Genomic DNA, 25336 nt, shown 5'->3' with positions numbered 1-25336 from the left:
GTGATTATGCTGTCCAACCTTGCCAGCTCTATCCGCCGTCAAAAAAGAACCTCAGCTGGCCATCTACTCTAGTTGCTCGGCCATATGGCATCAACAGTCCACGTCACCCCAATGGCACGCCTCGCCATGAGAGTGACCCAGTGGACTCTAAAAGCTCAGTGGCAACAAGCTACTCAACCACTTTCGTCCCTGGTACACATCACCAGCCAGCTTTGTCTGTCCCTTGCCTGGTGGACACAAGGCCAGCTTACAAGTGGGTCTTCCTTTCCAGCAACCGGCTCCTCAGATGTTCTTAACCACGGATGCCTCCAACCTAGGTTGGGGAGCCATGTCCAAGGCCTTCAAACTCAAGGGTCTTGGACAACGCCCTTTATGCATTCCAGGACTGCCTCTCCAACAAAGTTGTCTTGATTCAAACAGACAACCAAGTTGCAATGTGGTACCTGAACAAACAGGGGGGCACTTACCTGCTCTGCCAGGTGGCGGTTCAGATTTGGGCCTGGGCCCTGTCGCATTCCATACTACTGCGAGCCACTTATCTAGCAGGCACACAATGCACAGGCGGACTGCCTCAGCCGACGTTTCCAGCCCTATGAGTGGCCTCTGGATCCCTCGGTCGCGAGCAGAATCTTCCACCGGTGAGATCAGCCGACCATCGACCTCTTTGCGTCCAGTAAGAACCACAAAGTGGAACGCTTCTGCTCCCTGCATAAGGACCGACAAGTACCAACCATGGATGCCTTCGGCTGTCCCTGGAACACAGGCCTGCTATATGCGTATCCTCCGATTTCGCTAATAAACAAGACTCTCGTGAAGCTACAACAGGACCGAGGCTTAATGATACTCATAGTCCCGTATTGGCCATGCCAAGTTTGGTTCCCCATACTTCTCGACCTCTCTGTCCAGGAACCCATTCGCCTGGGCACGTCACCCAACCTCATAACACAGAATCGAGGCATGTTCCGCCACCTGAACCCCCAGACTCTGTCTCTGACGGCCTGGATGTTGAAAGGTTGATACTACAACTATTCAATCTTTCTAGTGACATCGCTCAAGTCCTCGTAGCTTCACGGAAGCCTTCCATGCGGACGTTTTACCGCTGTAAATGGAAGAGGTTTACCTTGTGGTGCACACAGAAGGGCTTGGTCCCCTTTCTTGCCCCACATTAAATCCATTAGACTATCTCTGGCACCTCTCGGAATCTGGTTTCCAGATGTCATCTATCAGAGTACACGTTAGTGCCATCTCTGCTTTCCATCAAGGAGTAGGAGATGCCCCGATAACAGCTCAATCCCTGGTGAGTCGCTTCATGAGAGGCTTATTACAGCTTAAGCCTCCTCTACGGCCACCGGTCGTGGCATGGGGACCTTAATGTTGTCCTTGCACGGCTCATGCACACTCCTTTTGAGCCCTTGCACTCCTGCGAACTTAGATACCTTACATGGAAAGTACTTTTCCTAGTAGCCATCAAGTCTGCTCACAGGGTAAGTGAGTTTTCAGGCCTTTGTGACCTACTCACTCTACACAAGTTTCCTCAATGATCGGGTGGTTCTCCGTACTCACCCAAAACTACTTCCTAACGGGCCAATACAGTAAAAGTCGCAGGAGCGAACACCTGCTCTCCCAGCGCATGCACAGGCCACCCTCCTGTGCGCGCTATTTTGTATTCAAATGAGGGCCCGTGGCAAAAAGACGCTAGGGACACTAGCACGTCCCTAGCGCCTCTTTTTGGACAGGAGCAGCGGCTGTCAGTGGGTTTGACAGCCGATGCTCAATTTTGCCGGCGTCTGTTCTCAAACCCGCTGACAGCCACGGGTTCGGAAACTGGACGCCAGCAAAATTGAGCGTCCGATTTTCAAGCCGCAGGCCGATTTCAAATTTTTTTTTTTTTAAACTTTTTGTAACTTTCGGGACCTTTTCTGTTTTTCTGTGCACTTTTCCCGGTGCCCGGAGAAATTAACGCCTACCTTTTGGGTAGGTGCTAATTTCTGAAAGTAAACTGTGCGGCTTGGCTGCACATTTTGCTTTCTGAATTGTGTGGGAATACCTAATAGGGCCATCAACATGCATTTGCATGTTGGGGGCGCTATTAGGTTCGGGGGGGTTGGACGCGTGTTTTTGACGCGCTATTACCCCTTACTGAATAAGGGGTAAAGCTAGCGCGTCAAAAACGCGCGTCCAATCGCGGGTTAACAGTGCCTCTTTATTGCCAACAGCACCACAGTTGTAGTGCCTGTTGCACATTTTGAGTGCTGATTGGCCTACTTTGTTATGAGTCAGCCTGTAGCTCACCCATATGTGAGGACTACCATCCTGCTTGTCCTGTGAGAGGGAAGAGTTGAACACCTGTAACAGGTGTTCTCCCAGGACAGCAGGATGTTAGTCCTCACAAAACCCAGCCGCCACCCTGCGGAGTTGGGTTCGTTAACGTTTTCTTATTTTATTTTTCGCTCGTACTTTTGCTACAAACGAGACTGAAGGGGGACCTCTGGTGGCTACAGGGTTGGTGGCATGCTGGGCATGCTCAGTGTGCCAGTCAAAGTTCTAGAAACTTTGACAAAAGTGTTCCGTGATTGGGCTCCATCTGATGATGTCACCCATAGGTGAGGACTAACATCCTGCTGTCCTGGGAGAACCCCTGTTACAGGTAAGCAACTCTGCTATATCTTGATTGTATTGTTTTATGAGAAATGCAATGCTTTTGTTTTTCCATTATTGTACTGAGGTTTCCAGTTCAGTTTTTGTCTGCGCGTTTGTATTTATACTTTAAGGTCTCTTTATTTTGTGTTTGGTAAGGATCTGTCTGTGTTTTGCTTGTGTGACTTAGGTGAGGTATTCTGCTAGCGTGTAGTTTCTGTATAGGGACCTACAGCAGCTGGACTTCAGTTTTCCTAACAGAAGGGCATATTGGTGTTTAGGGCTTGTGTAATATTTGCAGTATTGCCTTTTCATAGGATTGTTACCGTTTTGAGGTCTGGCAGTTAGGGTGCTATTGTATGGCAGGCTTCCTATAAGTCCTATGTACATTTTTTGCAGGATTTTGTATAGTACAGTGATCCTGGTAGTGGAGGGAGTTTGTGTTGCTGTTAATGAGGTGCCACCAGAATTTGATTGTTACTTTTTTATGGTGAATGGTTAAGGGGACCTGCCTTTGTTCTGCTGTGCACCCTTTGTTGGAAGAGTTTCTATGCATGCAGGGTACTGCAGAGCTTGAAGTGCAGGTTTTATATCAGGATTCTGTCCCTCTCCTATGTAGAAGAATTTTTATTGATTGATGCATGTGAATAATTTTGGTGGTAGTTTTCGAAGAAGGTTGAAACTGGCCAGGGGCTTCTTTGTTACTTGGAAGGTTCTTCTGTCTAAAGATGCCACTGACATACATGCCCAGCACTTTGTGACAGTGGTGCAAAATGTTTGTAGTACTGCCTCTTGCTTTAGAATGGGGGAGCCCTGTCTCTGCATGGATGGAATCTGGTGACAGGTGGGTGTGGCGAGAGCCATTGGACCCCCACCAGATCGAACTAATAGCATGGGTTCTCTGTCACAGGTGATTTTCTTTAAAATAATAAAAAATACCATGTTGGGAGGGTAGGATGGTTGGTAGGGAAATATTGGACCAAACCTCTCTTCACATCTTCCTTTTAGTGATGTGGCCCTGTCTCAAACATCCCTCCCCTTCCCCACCAGTCCCTCGTTCTCTTCTTCACGGTCCATCCCAACCAGACCCTTCCTCTCTCCCCTCCACCTGTCCATCTTGCAAGTCTTTCTCCTCTCCACAGTCCATCCCCACCAGTCTCTCTCCTTTTCTCCATCCCCACCAATTTTCCTCCCCCCTCTCTCCCTCCCCCAGTCCATTCCCCCTGGTTGCTCCAGATCCAGCTGTGGTTGGCTGCCTGTAGTTTCACTATGTCAGATATTGAATATAAGTATTTACTGCTGTGCTTTGCAATTATATGTATTCCATTTATATCAGTAAGGAATATTTAATAAGTTTTCTATATTATGAATGAGCCTGATGTGCATATAATTATTTGTGTTGTTATATTAATTACTTTGGTATATATATAGCTGCAGGTACAAATGAAAAGGAAGCACGTGGGGGGGGGGGGGCCGAGAGAATTTTGGAAGTTGAAAAGGATTCCACGCTCCCAAAAAAAAAGTTGGGAGCCCCTGGTCTAGCCTATAATTCAGTTGGGGTGCGGGTGGTGGCTCTGGGGGTAAAAGGTGCAGGGAATGTCCCTGGCCTCCCACTTGGATGTGATTGAGTTTCTTCGTGGGGGCGAAAGGACTTGCGGCCGCCGGTACAGAAGATGTGACCCTCGTGGCATCTTAATTTAGTTCTGAGGGTGTTGTGTGAGGGCTCTGTCTGAGCCACTGCGGAGGTCGACGCTGAAGGATTTAACCTGTAGGTATTTCTTTTTTTTTTTTTGGTGACTGTTTGTTCGGCCAGAAGAATTTCCGAGCTTTAGGCGTTGTCTTGCAGAGATCCCTTTCTGCAGTTTACGGAGAACGGGGCGTCATTGCCAGCAATGCCCTCTGATCTGCCGAAGGTGGTTTTGGCTTTTCATCTTAGTCAAACGGTGGAACTTTCCCTAATTTGAATTTGTTAGTGCCACCACGCGAGGGAGCTTCAGGTGTTGGATGTGAGATGGGCGTTGTTGGGATATCTCAAGGTGACTTAATGGTTTCCGGAGACTGGCTCAGCTCTTTTGTGCTGTGGAGTGGTCCCAGGAAGGGATGCGAAGCGTCTAAGGCTACAATTGCACACTGGCTGAAGGATGCGATTGACTCTGCATACATTTGTAGAGGTAGTCGGGATCAGAGGGTCCAAGGGCTCACTTGACTCAGGCGTAGGCGACCTCATGGGCCGAGTGTCAGCTGGTCTTGTCTCAAGACATGTCGGATGACGACTTTGGAAGTCTTTATGCACTTTTCCCAGACATTAGCATTTGGATGTCCGAGATCCAGACTCCACGGGTTTTGGAGAGAGTGTGTTGCGAGCGGGGCTATCACATTCCCACCCAAAATAGGGCAACTTGGGTACAACCCAGGAGTCTGGACTGATCTGGGGTATGAACATGAAAGGAAAATTGATTCTTGCCTGCTAACGTTTGTTCCTGGAATACCCCAGATCAGCCCAGAACTCTGCTTGTTCAGTAAAGTCCGCTTGTCATGGCTATGTACAAATGATAGAGTGACTTATTTGGTTAAATAATTTCTGCTTAGTGTGGTTGGAACAAGTTTTCCATAGAGGCTCTGCCTTCCCTCCCGCTCGTTGAGAGTCTCAGTTATTGTTATAATTATTCTCATCTTGGCTTGAGTACAGCTCTTACTGAGGGACTGCAGGTGGCATACTGGGTTAAGTAGCAGTGTTAGTAAAGCTTTTCTTCTCTGTCTCCATCTGCTGGCAGGGAGGCAAAACGCAGGAGTCTGGACTGATCTATGGTATTCCAGGAATGAAAATTAGCAGGTAAGAACCAATGTTCCTTTGCTGCTTCTTGTGGTGTGTCTGTTTTATGGATAAGTAGATAACCTTAATTTCCAGCTGTGGTAGCTGGCACCATTCTTAAATGCAGTGTTTGCTGAGTAAGGCTTTCTTGAAAGATCTTCCCCCCACTCTCTTCCTCTGTGGGGCACCCAGGTTATAGCAGTGCGTATAGCGAGTACCGTCTTGTGAACTCTGTGATATGCGTCGCACCATCTCCCAGTCTAGGAACGTTTTTTTTAAATCTGCGGATGCTGCTCTGGTCAGGGAGTCTCTTAAAACATGAAGTGGTGCATGAGGAACCGGAATCGGTACTGTAAGGCCCTGCGTGGCTCTTTCTGAGTTTCACGTTCATGAGGTCAGATTGAATTTTCTGCAGGTTGAGCAGTAATGCCTTCTCTTGTAGCAGAGCAAGAGTTATCTGGGGATGATGTGCCTGAGTTCTCCAGATCTTAGAGCTGGCTCCTCCCTCAGAAGATGGGGGCCCCCCTGGGGATCTGGAAGACTCCCATATGCACCATCAGCTTGAGATAATTCTTACCTTGGACCAATAACAGGTAATCACGGCCAGTAGAGGGTCCAGTTTCCTCCGGGACCAGCGCTCGCCTTGTCTTTTAAAATTCCGCCGAGTGTCCTGCGGTGCTCTGTTCGTTTCCCAGGGTCCTGATGCTGCCTTCCCCCACCCCCTGTAAAGACAACTTCAGCAGGGCCTGACTGAGCCTTGGGAGGGTTTTAATTTCCAATATTTTTTGTGTATAGGAGGGGCAAACAATAAGTGAATGCTTTCACATTTGATTTCATGGATTTTGCATATCTTGAATGTAAGCAGCACCCTCCCCAGTTCCCCCTTGCTCAGCAGATTAATTTACCCTGACGTACTTTATCAGTACTTGATATTACGGTCGCTCCTTATCGCACTGGCCCTGGTGGCCACAGAAGACCTTTCTGGGAGTGAGCCTATCTGTTGCCACTGAAAGAGAAAAAGAACCGGCCACCCCCACAGACTGATTAATCAATTATTAATTTCTCCGTCAACAAGTGGGATTAAATTGGCCATAACTACGACAGCACTTGGAAGCTCAGAGGTCTTTCTGATCATGCAGATGCTGCCTCGTCAGCCCCCTCAACCTTTCTTCGTCTTTGCTATTGTGCGGATGGATTCAAAGTCTCTAGCAATTTTCCTCCCAGGACAAGCAGGATGTTAGTCCTCACATGTGGCTGACATCATCAGGATGGAGCCCAATCACGGAACACTTTTGTCAAAGTTTCTAGAACTTTAACTGGCACACTGAGCATGCCCAGCATGCCACCAACCCTGCATCCAGCAGGGGTCCCCCTTCAGTCTCTTTTTTTTTTTTTCCTTGCAGCAGTAGCCTCGTGAATTTCTGGAGCTCTGAGAATTCCTCACAAAATTTCCTCACGGAAACGTTTTTCAAAAATGTAAACATTTTGCCCCATCCAGGGGTCCCCCCATCGACCACCGACCTCTGTTGACGCCGGTAAGTTTACCTTGTCCCTAGCGGTCGGTTCCCGGCGGTGCTTTTCTTCGGTGCCCCAACAGCCACTGACCTCGCGCTGCCCTTATTTTTTCTAAAAAGATGGCGACCGGGTTCCGAAAGTGCCCCGAGTGCCCGAGGACCATGTCCATTTCGGACCCTCACGACATATATGTCTTGTGCTTGGGGCCTGCTCACGACGTCCAACGGTGCACTAGCTGTGCCGATGATGCCAAAAGGCCGCAGGGCTCGCTTGGAAAAGATGGAGCACCTTTCTAAGCAAAAGTCTCCGTCTACCCCAGCCAAAGCTACACAGAGTTGTAAGCCTTCCTCTTCAACGACTCCGTCGCCATCGAAGTCTCAGCGCCATCGAGACACCGGTGACCGTCCTTCACCAGCTGCTTCATGTTCGAAGGCATCAACATCTTCCTCTTCGGTGCCGGAGAAGGACCGAACCGAACATAGGGAAAAACACTGTCACCGCCATCGACGTGAGCCTTCTTCTGATGCCGCGGTACCTCGGCTGCAGTGGGATCAAGGGTTCTACTCTCGGTATTTTCTAATTCCAAAGAAATCAGGTGGCATTCGTCCTATACTGGACTTATGCGCCTTAAACAAACATCTCCGCAAAGAAAAGTTCAGAATGGTAACCTTGGGCACCATGCTCCCTCTACTGCAATGGGGAGATTGGCTCTGCTCTCTAGATCTTCAGGAGGCTTATGCCCACATTGCCATATACCCTCCTCATCGAAAATACCTCAGGTTTGTAGTAGGCCACAATCATTTCCAATACCGGGTGCTGCCATTCGGCCTATCATCAGCACCCCATGTATTCATGAAATGCCTCACAGTAGTCACAGCTCGCCTGCGACAAAATGACATCCACGTCTATCCATATCTAGACGAGTTGCTCCTCAGAGGTCCATCCCGACAGGAAGTGCTCCACTCCCTCCATTTCACCATCAATCTACTACAATCCTTGGGATTTCTAATAAACTACCCCAAGTCACATCTGTCTCCATCACGCACCCTTTCGTTCATAGGAGCAGATGTAGACACTGCCCAAGCCAAAGCATTTCTCCCAAAGGACCGAGCACGCACATTATCAACCTTGGCCAAAGCAGTGCAGACTTGCAAAACAACTATAGCTCGTCATCTACTAACCTTGTTAGGTCACATGGCGACCACGGTTCATGTAACCCCAATGGCTCGACTAGCCATGAGAGTAACACAATGGGCTTTAAAGTCCCAGTGGTCCCAGTCAAGTCAACACATGTCCCACATTGTCTACGTCACCAACCAGCTTCGTCTCTCACTAGCTTGGTGGATACAGGAGTCCAATCTTTAGATAGGACTACCCTTCCAACCTCCGCAACCTCAAATTACTCTAACAGATGCATCCAACCCGGGTTGGGGAGCCCATGTGAACAACCTCCAAACCGAGGGCACCTGGACCACACAGGAAGCAAAGCACCAGATAAATTTTCTGGAGCTCTGGGCAATTCCTTTCACCTTCTTCTCACCTCCGTTTCTAGTCTCCCTCTCCCCATCCCTGGTCCTCTCACCCCTCCCCTTCTCTTCTGCCCATCCCTGAGATCTCCTTCCTGTACTTAAGATCTAAGATTCCCTTTTACTTATAAATTGTACAGAAACAAACAAGGCTGGAAAATGTAATTTTTGTAATATGAAAAATGGAAATGTTTGCCGGTGGGCTTCAGATTTTTCCGGTTTTTGTGATAGACTCTATGCCTGAGCTGAGCCTTTACCCCTCCTGCTCCTTGTTGTCCGACTTTACCCCGGGGGGGGGGGGGGGGGGTGGTAGTGTGTGAGTGCCTAGGGTTGGCAAACTCCTAAATCGTCTCTAGCCCCAGCCCATACAGGGTACAGAAAACACCTCCCTTAATACCGGACTCCCTGGCACCGGTTTAAGTATCCTGAAGCAGTGTGTGAAAACAGAGTTAATCGTAAATCTTTATTTATTTTACGAGCCGGTTGTAGAGTGGGGAGGCTGGGCCTAGCTCTTTCCTTTGCGGCTGTGGGCGGGGACGAGCCCCCCCCCCCCCCGGCTTACGGAAGTGGGAGTGTGCATGTGCAAGGTGGCACAGGCGGGGGAGGGCGCGGGCTGGCGTTTAGTCATACGGGGGAGGGTCAGGGAAGGTCGGCTGATGGCTGAAACCTTTGCATGGGAGGGAGGGGGTGGGTTGGCCTGAGGGAACTGGATAAGGAGCTTCCGGAAGGGGAGGGTCGGGGGAGCCGGCTGAGACCCGCCGTGCAAAGCTTCCCAATTCTAGCGTTAAGGTCTTTGCAGCTTCCTGTTGCCTTTCAGACTTAAAAAGATTTCTCTCCTGGAGAGCCGACTGTCAGCTGGCTTGGTTGTGAAGCAGGGTATAGCATTGATCTGATAGTTTTGTGTTTTTAGAGGGTGATTTTCAGTCAAGTGCGTTACTCGGCACGTACACGCTTGTAAAGTTATGCTTGGATTTTATCAATTGAGCCATACAGTATATAAAATACCTCCCCAAAAGTACACCCACGTATACTTTTTTTTAACGCAGGAGTCAGCATAGTTTAATAATCTATCTTATAAAAGTGCGCACACACGCATATCACTTGTTAAATAACTGTAAGACATGCACGTAATTAATCCTCAGTTTATGCATGGATGGAGGTTTTTTTTTTAAAGCTGGCCGATGTACGCGTGAGTCTCGCCCGTGAGAATATTGACTTGCACGTGTGTTACCTCCAAGCGCCGGTTTGCAGAGACCCCTCACCAGTTCACCCTCCGCCACTCGTTCCAGACCCCCCCCCCTCCCATACGAAAGAGTTGGATTTAAATTTCCGCGACTCGGTTAGCTGGGTGTAAAAGTTTGACGTTGCTAGTTTGACGTGTGCGCCCGGCACACTCCAGCTAATAAATGTTAATGTGCGCGCTACACTTCGAACCCCGTCCCGGAGCGCACTCGAATCTCCCTCTTCATGCTTTTCTGTGCCAGGGCATCGGTACGCGCGTTACGCCGGCCCTTCTCAAAATGCGCTCGCTGCGCGCAGAGGCCGCTTGCGCGCGTGTACGCCAAATATTCAGAAAGCAGCCCTGCGTCCCCTGCCCCATCAATCTGTGGTGATTGAGTTTGCCCAAAAGAAAGCCAAAAAATCCCGGAGTGAAAATGACTCCATAGGGTTTTATTCTTTGTACGCGTGGCAGGGTCTTCGCTGCCCGGTCAGGGTCCGTTACTAGGAGTTCAGGGGACGCAGGGCTGCTTTCTGACGAGATGGCCGTGGGAGTTTGATTCCAGCGAGATCGTTCTGTAACACCAGTGGTCACTAACTTGTACACGGGAGAGGGTCTGTTGCAGCCCTTCCTTTTCAGTCTGTGCCGCAAAGCATTCTGGAGTTTGTAGTTCTAGAGGCAGGCAGACTTGTACATGCCTGCGTTTACTGCAATGTGATTTAAGTGACGGGGGGGAGGGCAGATTGTGGAAAAAGCATCTGCAGTGGTTCCTGTGGATCAGAGCGGAACGTGATCGGATCGGGATTTTCTAGCCTCTGCTGACCCTTAGAGAGTCTTATTGCAGGGATTAAGACCCTGGGGGTGGTTTTCAGGGCTTTGCTTGTGATTGGCTCATTTCCCTGGGTCTCTTCATGCTGACTGACGGGCTTCCTTTCTACAAATGCAGGGTTGTAAGCACTTTCTGTGTTGATGTATCTAGAAACTGCACAGTGGTAACTTATAAAGCCAACTAGGAATTGCTGAAAAACCCAAATTATAGTTACACAATGCAAGGTTCCACATTAGGAGTCACCACTCAGGAAAAGGATCCAGGAGTCATCGTTGAAAATACATTGAAATCTTCTGCTCAGTGTGCAGCAGCAGCCAAGAAAGCAAATAGAATGCTGGGAATTATTAGGAAGGGAATGGAGAATAAAACAGAGAATATCATAATGCCTCTGTATCATTCCATGGTGCATCCTCATCTTGAGTACTGTGTGCAGTTCTGGTCACCACATGTCAAGAAAGATATAGCAGAAATAGAAAAGGTACAGAGAAGGGCAACCAAGATGATAAAGGAGATAGAACAATTCCCCTATGAGGAAAGGCTAAAGAGGTTAGGACTCTTCAGCTTGGAGAAGAGACGGCTGAGGGGGGATATGATAGAGAGGTCTTTAAAATAATGAGTGGAGTGGAACGAGTAAACGTTAATCAGTTGTTTACTCTTTCTAAAAGTACAAAGACCAGGGGACACACAATGAAGTTACAAGGTAATACATTTAAAACTAATAAGAGAATATTTTTTTACTCAACCCATAATTAAGCTCTGAAATTGGTTGCCAGAAGATGTGGTGAAAACTATTAGTGTAGCTGCGTTTAAAAAAAAAAAGGTTTGGAGAAGTTCCTGGAGGTAAAGACCATAAACCATTATTAAGGTGGAGTTGCAGAAATCCTCTGCTTGTTCCTGGGATAAGCAGCTTTATCTACCCCTTGGGATCCTGCCAGGGACTTGTGACCTGGCTTGGCCACTGTTGGAAACAGGATACTGGGCTTGATGGACCCTTGGTCTGACCCAGTATGGCAAGCCTTATGTGCTGCAAGCTAGCTAGGCAGTCTGTTTGGGCTTATCTGGTTTAGATTGGCAGCCACCCTGGTTTAAAGTGTCCTGCGTCGGCTCACAGTTAATTTACAGTTCATGTTAGAGAGAAAAAGGCTACGTTTGTGGTGAAGGGTGGGAGACGCAGGGACGCTGCTTAGGAACGATGCTTCTCGGTGTCGTGTGAAAGAGAGAGAGGAAATGTGGCACGGAGCAGCAGGACCAGGCAAGGCCGCAGCCAGGACCTGGAGCCCCGCTGCTATAACAGGAGAATCCTTCAGTCAGCAATAAAAGGGGGAAGGAGCCCGCTGAACGCACGGCTGTGATTGTTCACGGGTTCGGCCATTAATTGCACCTCTTGGTTTGTTCTCGCTTGTGCACAAACAGAGGGTACTGGGTGGGGGTTAGGCGCACACCTGGCTAAAGGAGGCATGTGAGAGAGAAATATTTTTGCGATACCTCTGGCTGCACGGAGTTTAAGTGACTTCTGTTCTTCTAGGGATTGCCTCACTTGGGGGAGGTATTCGGTAAGCTGTTCCTTTGCCCGATACTTGACGTAGGAAAATTTCCAGCCCCAGACTGACCAGGGGATAGATGTAAAATGAGGTAGGGTGGGCTCTGTGTGTGTGTGTGTGTGTGTGTGTGTGACTTGATTGGGTTCGCTGGTTGTAAGTAGCATCGCACTCACCTATTCTCCTGTCAGTCTCCTTCCTCTCGTTAATGAACTGTAGGCCAGGCTGCTGCCTTTTGCTTGCTTTGCTGTCCCGTGTAGGATGAGGCTGTAGCTGGATCTGGTTTTGGGGGGAACTGGTTTCCCTGGTGCATCACCGCGCTGGCCGGCCTTGATCCCATTAGCGGAAGGCATTGCTTCCTGGAAGCCCCGTAGCAGTGCCCTTTTGTAAGCAAGCGACAGACAGAAAGGTTCGAGCTGGCAGTGTCTACCAGATATCTGCGTCTTCAACTAGTGGAATGTCAGAAGTATTGAATTAAACCCTAAAACATGATCCTACGTTAATATCATGGTTGTATGGTGTCCCCCCCTGAGTTTACTGATTTGTTCAACCCCGGTGAAAGCTGATAGATGGTTGGAAATCAGGACTTGAATTTGCAGTTAGGAGATGAAGATTGGCAATCTGTCTGGAACGATGCACATAAGGTATATGTATGTTGCAAAAAACCTGAAGTTCTTATAAACATTTTGCATCGTATATACAGGTATCCTTTTTTTTTTGTTTCGCTAAAATTGACCCTGCGGCGAATCCAGCGTTCGGATTCTGGAAACGGAGGTAACTTACCTGTACATTTGGAGGACACAACTGCATATTCAGACGTTCTGGCAGAAAGTGCAAGAACAAGGTGCGGGGGAGGGGGAGTAATTGGTGCAGATATTAATCTTACTCCTAAACTATGTCTGCTGGGCGTATGGGGAGACACTGATAACTGGCAGTACTAAAAAAAAAAAACACTAGCTTCTCAGTTGATCCATGCAGCTGGATTTGCAATAGCACTGCAGCGGAAGCAGAGACCAAAAATCGGCAGGCCCAAACTCAGGCAATGCTCTTGGTGGGGAAAAACTCGCGCACTCCTTAAGAAATGATCCAGGTAAACCTATGGGACAGCGTGGAATCCGTTCAGGAAGTTCTACAAAGCTTACAAGTTAACGCAACGCAGTGATTGGAGCTGCACGTGCGGGATGCCGTTGCTGTGAAAGAGGGCCTAGTTTGCCACAGGGCCTGACGGTGTCTTGGTCTGTGGTTTGTATCTGGACTTTTTATAAATAGTTTAAAAAAAAAAAAAGAGAGAGGAAAGTGTTGCAGCAGCGATACTCGCGCACACGGTTTTGACGTAATTTGGTCGTCCGTTTATAACGAGGTGACTAACGTCTTTCTCAGAATTGTATTTAGTTCCTGAAGAGACATTAGAGTTTTAAAGATTTCAAAGCTTTTTTTTTTGTAAAGGTGACCTCATTCCTCTGATTCACTTCGGAGTGGGAGGGTGCTGCTGTGCTGCTCCTCATCAGAATTCCATGCAGGCCTCACACGGGCACAGGCAAAGCTTGGCTATTAACGTGAATAGCGGAAGAGTGAACTCTGAGGGAAGGAGAGTTTTTTGAAAGGCAGGTTTGAGAGCAGCAGCTGTAACTTAGTGCGTATTTTTTATTCCAAGAAAAAGAAATAGATCAGCACAAAAATAAGAGCGGAGACTTTGGAATAAGGATGCTTTGGAACCAAGAAACGGAGAAACCTCATTTTTGAATGAACGTAATAGCTGTCTGTCCTGCTGGATGACTTTGTGCAGCCACCTAAATCCGTGTTTTTTTCAACTCTTAGAAAAAAAAAATTGCCATTGTGAAATTTGGAGATGCACAGAAATGCCAAACGCGGCATATGTCGGGATCGGGGGATCTCGAGCCAGCCCTCGGGCCACACCCAGCTGTTGGGTTTTTCTGGATATGCACGGTAAATGTGCACAAAACAGTGGGTTTCCATGCACTGCCTCCATCTCTTTCATGCATATTCATTCTGGGATATCCTGAAAACCCATCAAGCTTGGGCGCGTAGCCCAAGGACTGCGGAATCGCTAGTTTAGGGGGGGGCTGGACCAGTGCTCCCCCATATGTGCTGCATGCTGCCGGGGCTCTGCCGTGTTCCCATGTTACGGGATATTAGACGGCACTGGTGGTGTGCTGGCGGCGTAGTAGGGCTATAGGGGGGGTATGGCCTCGGTGTGTTTACGCGTTGTTAAGGGGTGGCTGTACGGCGCCTATGGTAGAGGTGGAGGGATAGGCGTAGCAGCTTGGGCCGGTGACTGTGAGGTGCAGCAGGGCGTTACGGCTTCAGTGTTTGGAGCCGCTGCCTTCTCTCTCCACCCGTGTTGCATCACCAGTCCTCCCCCCCCACCCCCGGGGGCAGCTGAAGTTTTGTTTGGGTTAGGAGTTTGTACAAGTTTCCGGATTGGAATATTTCCCTCTCTCCTCCCTCTCCCCATCCTAGTCCCTCCCCCTGCAGCAGCCCCAGGATCTCCCTGGGCTCTTCCCCCGGTGCAGAGCCCTGCTGGGAAGCTGAGGTGTGAGGGCAGTGACAGCTTCTCTTCCTCCTGCAGCGGTGAGCGGAAGACTCCCCTTTCTCCTGAGGGTCCGAGGAGAGTCCCTGGTAATCTTTTTGTGTGTGTGTGTTGTGTTTTGTTCCGGTTCATGCCTGTAACACAGCGTTGAGGTGAATTATTCAGGATCGCTTGGTGCTGCTTTAGAGAATGAAGTTTGGCTTATTTTTTTTTCTCCTCGTGGCCATGCTCTCTCCCCTGTGCCTCATTTTATCAGAATCCTCTCTGGGCTCATTTGGCTAAAATAAGCTGATTTTTTTTGTTTTTGTTTGTTTTTGGAGCTACTGCTTATATTGATGAAATTGCCCATCAGGCTATATTTGTACAGAGGGGGGAAGGTAGGTGACCCTGTGATCTGGGCTGCCCTGAGGGGGGCATTTGTGCTGCATTAAGATCCCAGATGTTGGGGATATGCTCCTTGATTCTCCTCTCCCCCCAGTAGTCCCTGCTCTGAATCAGTTCATGGCACTAAGTGGCTTTGCAGATTGACCTCTGAATACTTTTTAGTTTATATTAGATGAAATGCATTCAGTCCTCCACTGAGGAGGGCAGTGTCTGTGTGTCCTGGGGGGGAGGGGAGAGGGGGTGGCAGGGGGTGATCTCGGGAGTGGCCGGAGCAGGTCACTGGACAGTGTGTGTTATTGGGCCCGTGCCTGCCGCCCCGGGCAGCGCTGGACCTCCTTCAGCACGTGTGCCTGTCCTTGGCTGAGAGAGCCTGGGGGCTGGCTGGGGAGGGTGGGTGTCCGTGCTGTGTCCTCGGGCAGTATTTTGTCCATTTTATGAACGCCGATGGGAGATTTTTGCAACACAAGAGAGTTCCAGCTGCTCTGTCGGTCGCGGAGAATCCCCCCAAATCCTTTGGCTGTGATATTTGTATGGGGGAGCAGTGTAAAAAATAGTCCAGAGGGTTGCAGTCGTGAGCACTTGGTCCTGTTTTTGATTTGAGGGGGGGGTCTGCTCAGAGCCGTGGATGAAAGAAGGTGTGGGATGAGCCACGAGTCAGACAGGACAGGTGGTTAAACTGAATGCGGTGCTTCTAAACTGCTCGGTAAAATATTTTTCAGATTATTTTGGCTGGTGATTTAAGGGGGCAGTGTTTGGAGAAGGCGGCAAGCTTGTGATTTCCCCAGTGGAAGTCGTTGCAGGTGCAGAAGCCTCTGCAGACGTCGGTGGCTGCTTTCTGTGCGCGTTTTTCCGAGCCCGTCCAGAGCGCGCCTTCCCCAGACTCAATGCTGATGGTGGTGCATGTGCTGAGAGGGAGCAATGTTCAGATCGCCAGTCCGTGCTTGTAAACTGCTGTTTACCCACAGACGCAGCCATGAAACCTGCCCTATTCACCTTGTCAGATAACAACGGATGACTCTTTGCAGGTGGACGATGGCATTGGCTTTTCTTAGAGGTCCCAGGGATTTACCTTGGATTTGCCGCACGGGAAGGACTTTTTTTTTCCCCAGATGGATTCTGCTTTTTTTGCGAGTGACGGCCCCTCAGAATTCGGGAATGCTCTCGAGACCTCCTGGTACAGGAAGGTCTGGCAGGGATGGCTTTACTGCTCAGAGCTCAGACGCTTGGACAGCGATGCTCTGGAGGGGCTTGGGATAGGAAATCGGTAGCACGTCGCTGAACCCCCGCGCCGTTGCGTTTTCTCTGCCTGCCGCTGCGTGATCCTGAGTGAGTCGCTTAACACCACCCCCCTTGCCTGTGCTCAGGTGCTTTCTGAACACTGGATGGCTGTATTCTTACAGAGGGGGTTGGTAAATAATAAAATGTCGGGTGCCTTGTTACGGGGAGGGGGCCCGGTGGGTGTCTGAGAGTTACCTCCGCTCGGGTGTTACCAGCACCTGCTGCTCAGCTCTCCCATGACACAGCCTGTCCTGCCAGAGGCTTGGCCGACAACAGCAGCAGACTCTGGCTGTGCTGATTTCTTCTTGCTGTGGTAGGGGGGGGGGGATATGCCTGCTTTCTGAGGTGAGACGGGGTCATGTATCCTTCGGCCTGCAGCTAACCTCCCACCCTCCCCAGGTGTCTCTCTAAAGAGCTGGGAGCCTGTGGCTCTCCTTGAGCAGCATCCAGAGGTGATGAGAGGAGCCAGCTTTATCAGCGGCCCGTGTCTCCCTTCAGTTTATCTCCTATTTAAAGAAATCACCTGAAAGAATCCCACCTCAGTCAAAACCCTTGCTGTAAGCAGCAGCCCCTCATGTGGCTGCAGCCAAGAGCAGGGTCCTGACAATTCCCTGCAGTGGCTCCTAACGTTAATCAGAAAGACGGGCGCCAGGCTACGGTGAGTGGCTGAGAGCTCCAGGAAGCAGCCACTGGGCTAATGGTACTAGATAACGTCCCTCCCTCAAGATTCAAGAAACCTTCATGGCTGGACAGTTTGTACCTGTGTTGCCAGAGTAATAAACTTGGGTGACTTAACTTATTAGTTCTCCCTCCCTCTTCCTGCTCCCCCCCTTCCCCCGCTGCTGACACCACACCTCAGTTAAATGAGTGTAACGTAAGGTCCTTTGTAATGGCTCACACTTCCTCTTACACAAGAGTGACAGGTATATGAGCTGGAGGATAATCCACACCCTCAGCGCCTCTCCCCCTCCTCCTCGGCTTCCGGCCCTGCTGTCATTTCTGACTGAGGCACACCTCCCTTCCTTTTATTTTTTTTATTGCTTTTTTTTCCCCCTCAGCCGTGAGATCTTAGTTCTGTTTCTGTTTAAAAAAAAAAAAAAATCTATATATATCTATATATATAAATTATTTTTTTTTCTTGCTCTCAGCTTAGCCTGACTTTCTGTTTCTTGCAGAGCAGGATAAACTGATGAGAGGTGTAGACTGCCGCTGGTTTCTACCCCATTATTGCTGCATGCCTAAAGTAGGGTGTTCCTGCCATTACTGGGTATAAGACGTAGTTGCATAATCTCCCCAGTGCACTGAATGAAGTCGAGTCATTCACAGCTTAGGCTCTATTCATTCTTTTTTTTTTTTTTTTTTTACAACATGACTCTTGCACCAATAAGTACCAAACACTCAGGCCGATTCAGTAAAGTCCGCGGAAGAGCGGACAAATGCCCGCTCTCCCGGCGCGCGATTCAGTATTCAAATTAGGTGGTGCAGTAGAAACGGGGAAAAGGAGGCGCTAGGGACACTAGTGCGTCCCTAGTGCCTCCTTTTAGCCCAGAGCGACAGCCGCCGGCCCGATTTACATTTTTTTTTCTTTTCTTACTTTTTTTTTAGCCTTCGGGACCTCCGACTTAATACCGCTATGATATTAAGTCAGAGGGTGCACAGAAAAGCAGTTTTTACTGCTTTTCTGTGCACTTTCCCGGTGCCGGCAGAAACTAGTGCCTACCTTTGGGTAGGCGCTAATTTCTGAAAGTAAAATGTGTGGCTTGGCTGCACATTTTACTTTCTGTCAGATCGATACTCTAAGGCCGCGGTAGAAACAGTGCGGCAGTGTCAGGCGCACCCTCGTTCCCCGCACGCACAGTTCTCTTCACCTACCGCTCGATACTCTCTTCAAATTGCATGCAAATGCATGCCGTGGCTGCGAAGCCTTAGGCAAGCGTTAGGCCCGCGCAACCCATTTTACTGTATAGAGCGCCTATACAGTATCCTGGGTTCGCGGGCCTAACGCTTCACGGCCGCGCTGGTATCTGTCATTTCAAATGACATTTGAAATGACAGGTACCAGGAAGTGGACGTTATGTTCCCCGATGCTCGGCAAACTTTCCCCCAGCCCCCGCTCACCTGCCCTGGCCCCGTCCGGTCTCCGGTGCAGCCCCAGTCCTGTCCCCTCCTCCCGAAGCAAAAAAAAACAAAAACCGAAAAAGTAGCAAGGCTCGGGCCTGCTTACGGTAGTCCCTTCTCCCTTCTCCTCTCCTCCCGATTTCGGTGCTCAAGGCGGCCGGGTGGGCGTGCATTCATCCAGGCAGAGGGAGCCGGCGGCGAAAGCGGCCTCCGGCTCCCTCTGCCTGGATGAATGCACGGCCCCCGCCTTGAGTGAATGAATGCCCGTGCAATTTCGGCGCTCAAGGCAGTCACATGACGTGACGTCATGCCTTGAGCGCCGAAATCGCACGGGCATTCATTCACTGCCGGCAGGGGCCGTGCATTCATCCAGGCAGAGGGAGCCGGAGGCTGCTTTCGCCGCCGGCTCCCTCTGCCTGGATGAATGCACGCCCACCCGGCCGCCTTGAGTGCCGAAATCGGGAGGAGAGGAGAAGGGAGGAAGGGACTACCGTAGCAGGCTCGAGCCTTGCTACTTTTTCGGTTTTTTTTTTTTTTTGCTTCGGGAGGAGGGGACAGGACTGGGTCTGCACCGGAGACCGGACAGGGCCTTGAGCGCCGAAATCGCCCCCATTTTTTACACTTTATTCCCGTTTTAATTTTCGAACACCCCACTAACACCACACTAACACCAAGTAGAGGGTAGGTGGTAAACTAACAGGTTAAGGACGCGGCAAAATAGCGGGTTACAAAGGAGATAATCTGAGCGCGCGTCACAGTATCGGAGGGGAATAGCTAATTCCTTCATTATACAGCTAATTCGTTCATTTACATATCATATACATGCTGCGTGCGGAAAGGGTTATGCGTCTGTTTTAAGAAGCGCTAAGGACGCGTGAAACTGGAGACTGTATCGCTGGATCGCCTTACGCGTCCGAATTGTGCGCTCCCAGCACGTTACAGACGGGAAATCTTCAACCGCACGTTACAGTATCGACCTGTGTATCGCTCTGTGTATCGCTCGGGCATACCTAATAGGACCATCAACATGCATTTGCATGTTGAGGGCGCTATTAGGTGCCACAGGTTGGACGCGCGTTTTCCGCCCCTTACTGAATAAGGGGTAAGGGAAAACGCGCATCCAAGGGCAGGTTATCGGCCTGAGTGTTAGAAAAACAAGCTGTGATGCAAAGGTAATTCACAGGTTAGTTGAATGAGATTTTAGCTCGCTCTTCAATAAAGTCATGTGATAGCCGTGTTAGTCCACCGGATACACAGAACTAAAGGTTGATGTCGCACTTGAAAGAAGATAGCGGAGATGAGTTTTGAATTGTGCATAGGGAGATTGCTTTCCAAGCTTGAGGGCAAGTAGGGAGAGAGCAGACGAGGAAGAAGATCCCCCATTTTAACGAGAGGCGTAACCAACAGTAGCAGTTCTGAGGAGAGAAGCTTACGGATAGGAGAGTAATAATAATCATTTTTTATTTATATTCCGCCTTTTGTGAGTAGCGAGAGAGAGATGTTGGTATGAGGCCCATGAATACATTTGAAGGTGAAAAATGAGTATTTTGAAGAGAGTGCGAAGATGAACTGGGAGCTGACGTAGCGATGCAATGAGAGGTGCAACATGGGAGTAGGGTGGTAACCAATGAAATGATGCAGTGGCAGAATTTTGAAGGCATTGAAGAGGTCGTGGGGGAAGGCCAGCAGTGAAGTTGTTATAGTAATCAATGTGAAGGTTTTAATGAGGCAGTGCTAGGGATTGAACGAGAGAGGATATTTGATTTGTGGATGTTGTGTAGCAAATAAATAAGGGGCAAGTGTGGAGATGTGGGACATGAAGGGGAAGAATGAGGTGGGATGTACCCCTCGGGTACCTTGCAGACTTGGTGGATTGATGCATCTGGAAGTAAAAGTTGGACGTGATGCTTGAGGGCCGCACAAGAAGAACGTGTGTGTGTGTCTTGGATGTGTTCAGGGACCGAAAGTGGGAGCCCATCCAGCAGAGGAGACTGAAGCAAGAAAGGGGTGTCCATAGGTGGGAAGGAGGAAAAGAAAGAAAGATGTGGGTGATCTCAGTGAAGAAACGGTGATGACAGTCCGAGGAGGGAATGAGCTTAACCAGGAAAACATTAATAATAGGGGGCCCGGAAGAGAACACAGAGGATGAGAAGAAATAGATGGGACTCACCCACTGGGCTAGAGAGTTGGATCAGTCAACTGGAGGGCAACCAAATTTAATGCTGAGCCGGTGATGCCAAGAGAAAAAGTTTACACAAGAAACTGAGATGGTGAACTGTGTCAAAACTGAAAGGTCCGAGAATACTAGAACCGGCCAAGTGGGGACATTGAGAAAGTGAAGGAAGACGGATTCTGTTGAGTGAGGTCATGAAGGACATTGGAAGAGATCCAGAGCAGAGGAATTAGTAAAGAAAATGAAAAAATATGGTGAAAAGTAACACGCTCCAGGAATTTTGTGAAAAAGGGGAGGAGAGAGGAGGGATGCTAGTCTGAGAGGTTTAACTGAGTTAGGGGAAGGTTTTTTGGGGTTTTTTTGGCCAGATAGAAGCCACTTTTAAAATTGGGTGGGGGGGGGGGGGAACTGGAAGAGAGAGAACAGTTTTTCATAAGAATAAATAAAGAAGCTGGCTTATATCTGCAAGGAGGAAAGGTAGTGCGTCGTCCAGAAGGACCACAAAGCATGCTGGCCTTGAACAATAGGTGAAAGCTCAAAAATGATGGAGGAGGTGATAGCAGGAATGAAAAAGCCTGGATTTTGTTCTGGAAGAAGTGAGAGGGGAGGGAATTTAAAAAAGAAATAAATAAAAATAAATACACATAAATAAGTAAAAGAAATAAATACACGCATAAATAAATATAGACAAACAAATAAATAAATAAATAAAATTATTTTTATATATATATATATATATATATATATATATATATATATATATATATATATATATATATATATATACACATGCTGTGTGTGTGTGTGTAAGAAATGACCAGGGTCTCTGGAAGCCGGATAAATAAGCGAGGGATAGTAATTTGATTTAGCAGCTTGGCATGCAGAAAGAAAGGCGGAGTACTGTTGAAGACCGAAACGATTTTGGGGCGCAGGGAGTCCATTTTCAGCCACCATGACGTGCCTGGAGGGTGCGTGGCAGCAAAGAGGAGGAGGGCAAGTGACGTCACGTAGAGGAGCCACGTGGAAGGGCGTTCAGGGCCCAGGGGGAGGAAAGCGAGATGAGCAAAGCAGCCGGGAAGGGTGGAAGCCAGGATGGAGCAAAACTGTTACTTGAATGGAAGAAAATTTAACGACATCTTGGTTGAAATGAAATGGTGAAAGGGCAGTCCCCGTCTATTTTAGCAGTTACACACTTAGATATATAACATCTGAAGTGTGATATCCCAACCTGGACGTTTTAGCAGCTGAGAAGACGCAGTGACTGTTAAATGAGTGCCACAGGGGAATTTCAAAAGTGCTAAGCGGTCAGGAGTGGAGATTGGCAAGTCTTAACTTAGAGCGCAGGCAGGAAGGGACATAGCGTCCAGCATTTCAAGGGGATAATTGGGATGGGGAAAGGACCAAGCTGTAGTAATGCTCAGATGTGGAAGGGGGACCTGTTTGATTGGGGGGCAGTTGGAAATCGGACATGAGCCTGGAGAGCGGGGCGAACTGCTTTTCCCGCCTTGTGGGTGTGAAATTTGTACCTCTGTGTAAACACGGAATGGACGGACGTCCCTTTTTCTGGGTTAGGCAAGGATTTAAGGAGCAGAGCTAGACAGTTACGCCTGCCCGATTCTCTCCTTGGCTCCTCGCTCTCAGACTTGGGTGACTCTTGGGCGTTCCTCCTTCCTTGCTAATGAGGGCTCTTCTTGTTCTCTTAGGGCTGAAAATTATTGGTGGAGGGGTCAGGATAAACGGACCCTGAAGGTGGGGCAGTTTCCCAGAAACACTGTGACGTCCGTGGCAGGGCTGTCTGCCCACGACATCAGCCGCCCGCTCAAAAACAGCTTCATCCACACCGGCCATGGAGACACCAATCCCCAACGCTGCTGGGGCTACGCGGATAGGATCGACGAGTAAGAACCAGATCCAACCTGTTGTGATTTTCAGTTTTACCTGCCCACGTGCACTCCTGCTCTCTCTCCCTGTAGCTCTCTTCTTCTTGTCTCCTGCTCTCTCTTTCATTTTCTGTCTTCAGGTCTCCTTTCCTTTTCATTCGCTCTTCTTTTTTTTTCTTTTGTCAGTTTTTCTTTTTTTTTTATCACTTGCCCTAATTTTCTCTTCCTTTATTCCTTTGCCTCTAGTTCGCTCATTTTTTCTGTTTCTTATTTTTGTTTTTTTAATATCTTGCTCTGTGTTTTCTTTTCTCACTTTCTCCCTTTTCTCTTGATTCTGGCACGCTTTCTCGCTTTGCCTGGTTCTCATTTTGTTTGTCTCTATTTAGCTGTCTCGGTTTTATTTTATTTTATTTTTTTTTGCATCCAAGTGATTCCACTTGAGGCCAAAGGAGTTGGTGAATAGTATGTTCTTATAATGAAGAATAAGGGAGCATTATAAGACTTGACAGTTAAATAATAATAATAAAAAGTTGCTTTGCCAGACGTTGTGTCCCATGTCAGTCTCAAGCACTTTAGCAAAACATTGCCCCTCTCTCTCTCTCTCTCTCTCTCTCTCTCTCTCCTTATGGGATTCTTTGGAGCCTTTACGTTTTAAAGCTTGACTGAACACTTAGTAAGCCAAATGTATTGTTTATTACAGGGCAGCAGCGGGAAGATGTGTAACTCCTTATTTTGTAGCGGCTCCCTTTTAAGGACACCAGAGCCTGTCACATTTTCCAGCGAGCGAACTCTCTCAGCCTGAGCAGAGCTGCCCGCTGATGGCTCCACATTGGCTTTTCTCGCTCCACTTGTCGTCCAGTTTTTCCGGTTTCAAACTCCTTTTCTGCCAGGGACGCAAAACAGGTTTGCTTTTCCGGCCGACCGAAATATGTAAATGAAGCCTAAACTACAGCTCTGGCTTGCAGATAAATTTTAACGTGCGATGATTGTGGATCTCCTAAAATCCAGATTCTGTTTGCCACCCTCGAGAGGTCTGAAGTTTGAAACTCGTGAAAAAGCCAAGACTATAAATCCCAGCATGCTTAGAGTTGAAGAGTTTAAAAAAAATCCCAAGCAAACACCGAGAGTGGCTCAGTGTCTTCCAGTGGCTTGGGGGTTGCTTGGCAGGTCTTCTTGTCTGTCATGCATGTTCCCTGAAGTCCCCTGGGATGATCCAGGTATGATCAGCCGTAGTGTGCCCCAGTGTATACAGGGCAGAGCACATGTTACCGGGAGACACCGGGGAGCAGAACTCTAGTGCCTCCTAAGCCGAGGGAGCATACTCCTTGTGCAGCGGTTAATGTAAATATTGCACCTGCTGTGTTCGCAAAACCAAATGTTGGGGGAAGGCTTTGAACAGAAGCATAACCTAAAAACCATATTATTTGGTTTTGTTTTTTTCCCCTCAAAAGTGTGCTAAATTTGGCTAAGGCTGCATTGCAGAGCGACATCCCAGTGTGAATAGCATGGAAAGCAGCGGAGGGGAGGGAGAGAGGGGCACCAGGCGGGGACGGCCTGCTGTGGGAGCGTGTGCTGAAATGAGATCTCTCTGCTTCTGGGATTGATATTTTCAATTAACCTGCTAAGTCATTTTACCTTAAAAACTTTCAAGCAAGTTAGAATTCATTTCCCCGGGCTGTCTTGTCCTTTTCTGTTTTATATTTTTGTTCAACACATTGAATCTATTACTAAAAAAAAAGCCATTAGAAACAATATAAGAACAATTCACATTCTGGACTTAAATACCTTGAGGGTCTGGTACCACAGCTCTGTGCTCAGCTCTTTGGGTTATCAAGCTGAGGGTGTGGTACTGCAACTCTAGACTCAGCTCTCAGAGAGCAAAGCACATGGAACACATTGAAAATAAAATAATAAAACAGTTACATCATACTAATTACATAATAGGCAATTAAAGCATTTACAGTGTTTAATTACCAGATAATCATGAGGAAACAAAGTGAAAGTACTAAAGTTAAGTAGCTCCTTTCTGCATGCTGGGCCAGCACAGGAAAAATCCTTTATATCTAATTCAGTGTTTCTTCTGGGATTGCATAATTTGCTTCATCAGTTGACCTTGGAATGTAAATGGCTTGAGGAGACTTCACTATAAATGCATTTGTTGTGTTCATATTATTTTGAAGTATTGTCTCTTTGGGTATGATGTTTCTTTTTATGTGTTTTTCTGCTTTGTTTATATGATGTATACTGCTTTGGTTTGAATGCTGATTCTAAAATAAGTAGCTTTTATAAATTTAAACTAATTTAAGTTAGACAGGAAGGCACAGCTGTGCAACCATCGTGAAACAAGAGGTATTGAGGTAGGTTTTCCTGGATCCCCCCCCCCCCCGGGCAGCTGGGAAGGCTCCTAGATCCAGTCCTTTTCAAACAAGCACTGGCGTCTCTCTCTCTCTCTGCCTTTAAGATGAGATAGCTTCCTGACCAGACCCAACTCATGCTGGTGCTAGGTGTCTGCCCTGCGGCCCAGCGCCCCGTGATGCAGGCTCATCTGGCGTTACCTAGCCCCTGTGACTAGAGAACTGCTCAGTTCTCCTGTCCCTACCACTCCCTCAGAGATCTCCCTTTGCTTCTCCCAGGCCTTCTTGAATTCAGACGCTGCCCCTGTCTCCACCTCTTCAGGGAGGCCGTTCCACCGTCCACCACCCTCTCTGTAAAGAAAGATTTCCTTAAATTACTGCTGAGTTCACACCCTTTCACCTTCATCTCATAACTCCTTCCAGAGTCTCCTTTCCATTGACAGAGGCTTCCACCTCCTGTGCATGGAGACCTTGGAGATATTTGAATGTCTCTATCCTATCCCCCCTATCTCGCCTTCCCTC

At 48.4% G+C, this 25336-nt stretch overlaps 1 protein-coding gene across 6 annotated transcripts in view; it reads left to right on the top strand.

Moving 5' to 3' along the window:
- TNK2 (tyrosine kinase non receptor 2) overlaps nucleotides 1–25336 on the top strand; it is a 151944-nt gene that overhangs the window by 105608 nt on the left and 21000 nt on the right. For all 6 annotated transcript variants that reach the window (XM_029615719.1, XM_029615721.1, XM_029615718.1 and 3 more), the window contains one exon: nucleotides 22284–22478. In XM_029615719.1, the coding sequence (XP_029471579.1) occupies nucleotides 22284–22478 (195 nt within the window). The remainder of the gene's footprint in view (nucleotides 1–22283; nucleotides 22479–25336) is intronic.

Source organism: Rhinatrema bivittatum, chromosome 9 (genome assembly GCF_901001135.1).
Source record: "Rhinatrema bivittatum chromosome 9, aRhiBiv1.1, whole genome shotgun sequence".
Lineage (NCBI taxonomy): Eukaryota > Metazoa > Chordata > Amphibia > Gymnophiona > Rhinatrematidae > Rhinatrema > Rhinatrema bivittatum.
This window is presented reverse-complemented; position numbering and strand designations above follow the sequence as displayed.